At 38.2% G+C, this 8,803-nt stretch overlaps 1 protein-coding gene across 1 annotated transcript; it reads right to left on the bottom strand.

Moving 5' to 3' along the window:
* Positions 1–2,287: 2,287 nt before the first annotated feature.
* LOC132854805 (trace amine-associated receptor 13c-like) lies at positions 2,288–3,268 on the bottom strand. The gene has a single exon (XM_060883424.1). It carries the CDS (start codon positions 3,266–3,268, stop codon positions 2,288–2,290), a length of 981 nt encoding a protein of 326 aa, XP_060739407.1.
* Between the last annotated feature and the right edge of the window lie 5,535 nt (positions 3,269–8,803).

Genomic DNA, 8,803 nt, shown 5'->3' with positions numbered 1-8,803 from the left:
CGCAGTCTATATGGCGGACGGCTTGTATTGTAATTTCTCCGGTATGTAATAGTATTTTATTTAAGGGTGTTGGGTTTTATACATTTAAATCACACTTATTTATTGTGAATGACATTTTCTTCTAGGTTCTGGGGGATTTCTGCTGTATGTGCAGTTGAGGCTGCACGCTGTTTCCCGGGACAATGCTGCTGTTTTGTTCCTTGTCAAATTGCTTTGTTTCGTAATTGCTTACTTTTAGTTTTATTCTTGGTTCCTTTTTTATTTATATCAAGATTGTTACCCTTCTCTGACACTGTTAATGTGCTTAGTAGGCCTAACAACAATGTAGGAAGCCCCTTCCTGACTCCGAAATCAGAGTGTGGTAATTAGTTATTCTTTTGTGTTTATTTCATTTATTTGTTTCAGCCTGAAGTCTGATTTATACTTTTGGGTTTCTCCTGAGTTTTGTTAATTTGTATTCTTTTGTTTCATTTATTTGGGTTTTCTCATGTGTTGATTATGTTTTGTGGATTTTATTACCTTGCTTTCTATTTTTGTTAACCTCATTTATCCATTTGTGCGTGTTTTGTCAAGTCTTGTAATTTAAGGGTGGATGTGTGCGTGATGTGTTAGGCTTAACATTGTCAATTTTGACTTATGTTGTTGCTCTTTTCTGTACTCCCTGCAGGAGCTGTAGGCTAAAGGCCGAGAGGGCAGACTTTCCTCTTCTTTCTTGTTTCTGTGTGATCACCGACAGTAATTTTGAGAGACAAATCCATTGTTATCAAGTTTTTGGTGAAAATGCACTACACTGACTGATTGATTGTGGTTTAAGGTTGTTCTACAGCTGTTAGTAAGGTAACTGGTTTTATATGTTTTTCAATACACAAGTTCGGTCAGGTTTTATTCCAGAATGTGACTATTCCCACAAAAAAGTTTGACATGGATAAATTCAAACAGTGTTTACATATAGCTTCATTTTGCCAGATATATATATACATTAAATCATGCTCATTTGCACATTTGCTCTCCTTTTTTTGCATTGCTGCTCACCATTGCCTTACCATTGTATATACACACCTAATTTCTGTTCATAGTAACAGCAATATATTATATTATGATCATAGTACATATCCTCCTGTATATTTGGGTATATATATATATATATATATATATATATATATATATATATATATATATATATATATATATATATATATATTATGTATATTTGGTATATATATATTTTGGTATCCTCCTGTATATTTTGGACTATCGTAATAACAATATATTGTGTTTATAGCACATACCCTCTGTAAATTTTAGTTTATAGTAATAGATATCTGTACATTATATTCATAGTACATATATAGTATATTCACCTGTATTTTATATTCATAGTACATATATATTCATTTGTATATTGTATTCATAGAACATACATACAGTATCTGTAAATTACTGTTTATAGTATTAACCATATATTTTATTACAGCACATATCCTTCTGTAGATCTGTATATTTGTTCATATTATGCACACAACTGTAAATCACTCCATATTAAAACTTACTTAATTAAATCTTGTACAAACTGTATATCCTGCACTTACTACTATTGCACTCTGGTTAGACCTAAACTGCATTTTGTTGCCTTGTACTTGTACATGTGTAATGACAATAAAGTTGAATCTAATCTAATCTAACCTAATATATATTGTTTTACAAATGTGTGTTTACCATTTTGTAATCTTTGGAACATAGAATAAAAGCATGTTTAACAACAAATATGCATTATCTATTTATTTCATAATAATATTTTTATTTCAATTTTAAGTAATTTTTGGTTATACATATGAGTAAATTATGGCTAATTTACTTAAACCAAAAAAACACATTCCACTAATAATATTAGAATGATCCTGTGTCATGCTAAATAATTCAGGAATTTTTACATGTTTTTTTTCAAGTAGATTCTGCTTAAACAAATCAAGTCTTAAAAACTACTCAAAAATAATACGTGTAATATTGTTACCATTATATACAGTATATTTTTTTAACTAGACAGAAAGCAAGACTTTTTACAGTGTGGTTCACTAGGTTACAGACTTAATGTTTCAGAAACACTGAAACAAATTATTTAATCCATATTCTAAATTTTTGTAGCAAATATAATTTCTACTATTTACATATAATTCATTACTGGACACAGTATATTGGGGTTTGGAATTTGGTTTGTTATAGAAGCTGAACTTATATATAACAGCAATATTTACTGTAAAGACATTAACAGAAGGTGTGAAAAGACTTTTCATGACAGAACATTGATTAATGCAGAATCTGTCTGTAATATTTGTAGAGTTACTGTTAATTTAATGCACCTCCTGAACCACGGATAAAACAGAGCATAAATAACTGGATTAACAGTAGAATTAAAATAAAACATTATCACAAGTTTCTGAATTGTTTCTGGCTGTAGTTCAATAACATTCCCTAATAAACTGTAAATAAAATATGGAAGTAAACACACCAGAAACACAGACACTAAAATACTGAGGACTTTAGCTGCTTTTCTCTCAGATTTCATGGAGTGTGAGGTGATTTTCTGTGTTTTAGGCCGTGTGTGATTATTAAGCTCTCTGATTGCAGTGGCATGTTTCTTAGCAATCACAAAAACTCGAGTATACAATATGATTATGACAGAAATTGGAAATATAAATGAATATATGAGATCAATTACAGCCCAGATATCATTTATACTTAATAAACACTCTCCAGGACACACTACAGAATTTGTAAAATTGAAATACATGAATGTTAAAATATAGATCAGCATCACACACCAGTTATAAATAATCACAACACAACTGATCCTCACAGAAACTCTGTTCATGTATAGAAAGGGATTTGAGAGAGCCAAATATCGATCCACAGCAATCAGAGTGATATTATAGATTGATATAGCTGTGAGGAAGCTACTAGTTAACCAAAAGATGGTGCAGAAATCTGTCCCAAAAATCCAGCATGACTCGATTGTCCAGATGAACATAGCTGGCATGATTAAAGCTCCAATGAAGAAATCTGACACAGCCAGAGAGAGCACCAGCATGTTTGTTGGTGTGTGAAGCTGCTTGAAGTGAATAACAGAGATGATGATGAGCAGATTTCCACACACTGTTAGCAGAACCACAGCAGCTGAACACACGTACAGTAAGATATAAACTGCAGGAGATACAGAGCTCTCTGGACAGGAGAAAAGATCACAGCGATCAGACTGATTAAACACTGTCATTTATCAATACAGGCATTTTTTTTTATTCTATTCAATTCAATTCAAGTTTATTTGTATAGCGCTTTTTACAATGGACATTGTCACAAAGCAGCTTTACAGAACATAAACATAGAACAAAAGATAAACATAAGGAGTAGTATAAAGAATTAATATAATAAAAATTCAAGATATATATAGTTCACAGTGTGTATGTATGTATGCATGTATGAATGTATGTATGTGTGTATATGTATTTGTCCCCAATGAGCAAGTCTGAGGTGGCTCAGGCAGCAGTGGCAAGGAAAAACTCCCTTAGATTGGTAAAGGAAGAAACCTTGAGAGGAACCAGACTCAAAGGGAACCCATCCTCATATGGGTGACACTAGATGGTGTGGTTTTTAAAGGCTGTTACATTATGATCCAATGAATTATAGGTCAGGCAGCTTAGATAATTTTATAGTTTAGAAATTAGGCACACCCCCACCCCCAAATTGACTGACACCTTAGTGAAAATGATGTCATGCCTTGGGGAAACAAAAGGCCACAGAAGGCATTAAGCACAGATAAACAGATTATTATGTGGTTCTCCAGTTTACAAGAAAGAAAACATGAATAAAAACCAAGGTATCAAAAACAGATGATGGCCACAAAAACCATTAGAAATGTTGCAGTGTGGATAAAGAAAAATAAAGGCACATAGAGTTTCAAGCTCCCGGGTTAAACAAATAACCTTATTACAGGCAGAATTAAGCACCGTTCACAAATACAGTAACTTTATTGCTGAAAGTTGGCAGTCGCTGTATTAAGAAGTCACCAGCCTTAGTGATAACATTTTTCACTGTCTTTAGCAGCTAACGTTCTACATTGTTTGTATATAAAATTCACTAGAAAATATCTGTGCTTTATAATGTATTCACTCACAGTGGTAGCTGCTGTACCAAGCCGCTCAATATTTGCATAAATTTAACCTTTTCTCAATTTTGTCATGTTACTGGACACTAGATATAAGAGCTGATCTGGATAAAAAGAGCTGATCTGGACAATTCAGTAAGACTAATTATTTTGAGCAAATTAATTTAATTACATAACTATATTTAGAGAAATCTAATAATTAGTCCAACCACCATACCACCTTGGTGGCCTCCTGACTTGTGGTGGCCTAGGCCTCGTTTGGCTATTAACAGTCTCTGGTAAATCCTGTTTCACCATGCTACCCTCACTCCATGCTATTCCATTATTGGCACACGTGTGTCAACAAGGGTAGGCACCCTGTCTGTGCTACAGACACTACCAGATTCCTCTGCAAAGAGACAAGGCAGGTCTAAGTCAAGTTCATTTCCATTGGACTCCAAGGTTGGATTCGGAACTACTCTACTTCAGTATGTCACAGTACATGTTGGCATTCATGGTTCCTAGCTCCCCAGTGCCGGCAGCACTCATGCAGACCACGAGGACCTGGTTCCAGTAATCCATGTCCATAGTCTGCTTGTCTTCAGCAATAATAAAATAAATATTTACAAAAATGAGAGGGGTGTACTTACTTCTGTCAGATACTGGAAATACTGTAGATAGAATGCACATTTGACTGCTAACAATCATCATAAGTGTGTTCCATAAGTTGTGCATGTTGTTATACTTTTAAGAGAATTTATATGCTCATATATTCGCTTCGAATTGTAAAATGATTTAGAAATTTGAAATTTTTTACCCTTACATGTAATATATGCAATGTTTCATTCATACTCGACATGAGGTGGTTGAATTGTGCCCGAGGGTTGCAGTGATCGCTGGCCTGATCTGTTTGACGTTCTCCAGGCATTTTTAAATTTCCTGTATTTTCATTAAACACCATCACAAATAATATTGTGGTTGCCAAGAGTAAATTAACCACTGCTCCTGTTCTTGCCTACGCCGATTTCTCCAGGCCTTTTGTTCTAGAGGTGGACATGGACGTACAAATAGAGTGGGTTAGGGGCAGTTCTTTCCCAGGAACAAGGAGGTAAGGTGCGGCCCATCGCCTATGCTAGCCGCAGTCTTAGGCCCAATGAGCGCAATATGTCTAACTATAGCTTGATGAAATTAGAGTTCCTGGTGCTCAAGTGGGCCATGACTGAGAAATTTGCTGGAGTATTTGCTGGGACACAAATGTGTGGTCTTTACTGATAACAACCCTCTCAGTCACTTGAAGACAGCAAAGCTTGGGGCAACCCAGAAGCGTTGGTCAGCGCAACTTACTGCTTTTGATTTTGAGTTGAAATATCGATCAGGCAGAAGTAACAGAAATGCAGATACCCTGTCATGGCAGCACCCACCGGACCATAATGTGGTGGAGAGTTTGCTTCCAGGTACTGAAATTCCCCTCTCAGTTACGCAAACTGGGGGGGTTAAGACAGTCCTTGAAGTGACTCAATCAGTGGTCACTGTTTTGCCGAGTCACTCTGCAACGGATTTAAGTCAGCTGCAAAAGGCAGACCCAGTTATTGAGGAAGTTTGGTCATTTTGGAAACGAAAGGCATATCCTGGAGTGGAGGAACGTAGACCATTGTCCAAGCCCAGTTTAATCTTGCTCCATCAGTGGGATCGCTTGGTAGAGAGAGATGGGCTGCTCTACTGCCGTGTGTTCTGCCCAGAAGGGGGTGAGGAGGTCTTCCAGTTGGTTTTGCCTGCTGTCTTAAAATCTGAGGTTCTGACACAGCTTCATCAGCAGCATGGGTACCAGGGTATTGAGGGCACCATGGAGCTGGTACATCAGTGCTACTGGCCAGGTATGTCCACTGAGATAACGCAGCGGTGTCAGGAGTGCGATAGGTCTCATCATTAATTCATTCATCCATCTTCTACCGCTTATCCAAACTACCTCGGGTCACAGGAAGCCTGTACCTATCTCAGGCGTCATTGGGCATCAAGGCAGGATACACCCTGGATGGAGTTGCGATAGGTGTCAGTCTGCTAAAGACGTACAGCCCATTGCACGTAGTTTTATGGGCCATTTAATGGCCTCAAGGCCAAATGAAATACTAGCAATTGATTTCACTGTGCTTGAGCCTTCTCATTCAGGGTTGGAAAATATTCTGGTAATGACCGATGTTTTTACCAAATACACTCTATACGCTATTCCTACTCGGGACCAACGGGCTGGGACAGTAGCCCAGGTGCTTGTTGTGGAGTGGTTTTATAAGTTTGGGGTCCCTGGTCGGATTCATTCTGATCAGGGTCGCAATTTTGAGTCCTCCCTTATTCAACAGCTCTGCAACCTGTACAAGGTTGAAATGTCTCGCAATACTCCATATCATCCAGCCGGTAATGACCATTGCTTTTATAACACCACTCCCCATCAAGCGACTGAGGAGTCCCTTCATTTTTAATGTTTGGGCAAGAACCACGGCAGGGTACAGGACACAGTGGGTTTTGGAGCATCAAACAAGGCTCCGTGTTGCGTTTGAGGGGGCACGTGAGAGGTTAAAGACTGCTGCAGAATGATGTAACTCACATCATGATCAGCACGTTCGGTCTACACCACTGGAAGAGGGTCAGTTGGTTTACCTCTGTGATCTTGGCATGAGGGGTCACCATAAGATCCAGGACCTGTGGAGCCCAGTGGTGTACCAAGTGCTGAAGGGCCCTAAAGACAGTGGTGCCGTATATATTATTGCACCGGTTGATGAACTGAGTAAGGTAAGGCATGTCCATCATTCTCTGTTAAAAAAACAGAATCCGTAGGGATTCTCCAGTTCATGGTCTTCCGCCTGAAGAAGTGCTGCCTCTGGAGGAGGAAGAGACAGACTGAGGGGATAGGGTGGTAGTGCCTGAAACCCTCCAAGTTCTGACTAGAACTGCCCCTAGAGATTCAGTCCCTGTTGTTTTGCTGGCCACCCAGGGTGTACGTGCACCTTCCAGTACAGGGTCTAGGGCCCCAAAAGCCCAGAGTCAGTCTTGTTCGGTGGGGACAAGTTATCCATCTAGTTTAGTGTCCCCAACTCGGTCTGACATTAATGTGATAGCAGTTCGAAGGACAAGTAGAGCAACAGAGGATAAGCACTCCAATGTTCATCATCTCCCACGGGCAGCAGGGTAGGTGACTAGTGGGGTGGTGGCCCTACTAGAGTCTGTTTTGAATGGGATATTTGTTCTGTATAGGCCTTGGAATTAATCATGCTCTTAAAGTATGTCCTGTAGTTTATCGTTGGAGCAACGATACAAAGTAGGGGGTAGATTGTGGCAGGATAGATCTTATTATTGTGATGTCAAATATTAATAGCCTATTGGAAAGCATGGGTGCGTATATGGGAGGGTGGTTGGTTCATGGTAATTGAACGTGCGTCATTTTGATGTGCCCTTCCGGTTTCCGGTTCCGTGTTGAACAGAGTTGGCTGGGTGCTACTGGTGTGGCTAGCTGCGCTACGGTTCTATTTTGTTCCAGTCACCTTCAGTTACCTGTGAGGTAAGAAGCCGTTAGCAGCGTGGCTAAGTGGTTTTGTTGTGGTCGTACAATATGTTAATGCAGCACATATGTTTTGTTGTAGTGATTTGCAAAGGCAAAGGGTTAAAACAAACTCCGTTGCGAAAGACGCGTTCTTTTGTTATCTGATGTTCATCTGTACCGCTTTATTACCAGACCTGTTCTGCATCTGCCGATCTGCTGAATTTCTCCCGTATGTAATAATATTTTATTTAAGGGTGTTGGGTTTTATACATTTAAATCGCACTTATTTATTGTGAACGACATTTTCTTCTAGGTTCTGGGGGATTTCTGCTGTATGTGCAGTTGAGGCTGCACGCTGTTTCCCGGGACAATGCTGCTGTTTTGTTCCTCATCAAATTGCTTTGTTTCGTAATTGCTTACTTTTAGTTTTATTCTTGGTTCCTTTTTTATTTATATCAAGATTGTTACCCTTCTCTGACACTGTTAATGTGCTTAGTAGGCCTAACAACAATGTAGGAAGCCCCTTGCTGACTCCGAAATCAGAGTGTGGTAATTAGTTATTCTTTTGTGTTTATTTCATTTATTTGTTTCAACCTGAAGTCTGATTTATACTTTTGGGTTTCTCCTGAGTTTTGTTAATTTGTATTCTTTTGTTTCATTTATTTGGGTTTTCTCATGTGTTGATTATGTTTTGTGGATTTTATTACCTTGGTTTCTATTTTTGTTAACCTCATTTATCCATTTGTGTGTGTTTTGTCAAGTCTTGTAATTTAAGGGTGGATGTGTGCGCGATGTGTTAGGCTTAACATTGTCAATTTTGACTTATGTTGTTGCTCTTTTCTGTACTCCCTGCAGGAGCTGTAGGCCCAAAGGCAGAGAGGGCAGACTTTTCTCTTCTTTCTTGAGCGTGTTTCTGTGTGATCACCGACAGCAATTTTGAGAGACAAATCCATTGTTATCAAGTTTTTGGTGAAAATCTACTACACTGACTGATTGATTGTGGTTTAAGGTTGTTCTACAACTGTTAGTAAGCTAACTGGTTTTATATGTTTTTCAATACACAAGTTCGGTCAGGTTTTATTCCAGAATGTGACTATTCCCACAAAAAAGTTTGACATGGATAAATTCAAACA

The sequence above is a fragment of the Tachysurus vachellii genome, chromosome 12 (genome assembly GCF_030014155.1).
Source record: "Tachysurus vachellii isolate PV-2020 chromosome 12, HZAU_Pvac_v1, whole genome shotgun sequence".
NCBI lineage: Eukaryota > Metazoa > Chordata > Actinopteri > Siluriformes > Bagridae > Tachysurus > Tachysurus vachellii.
Note: the sequence above shows the minus strand (reverse complement) of the source record. Positions and strands in the feature narration are given on the sequence as shown.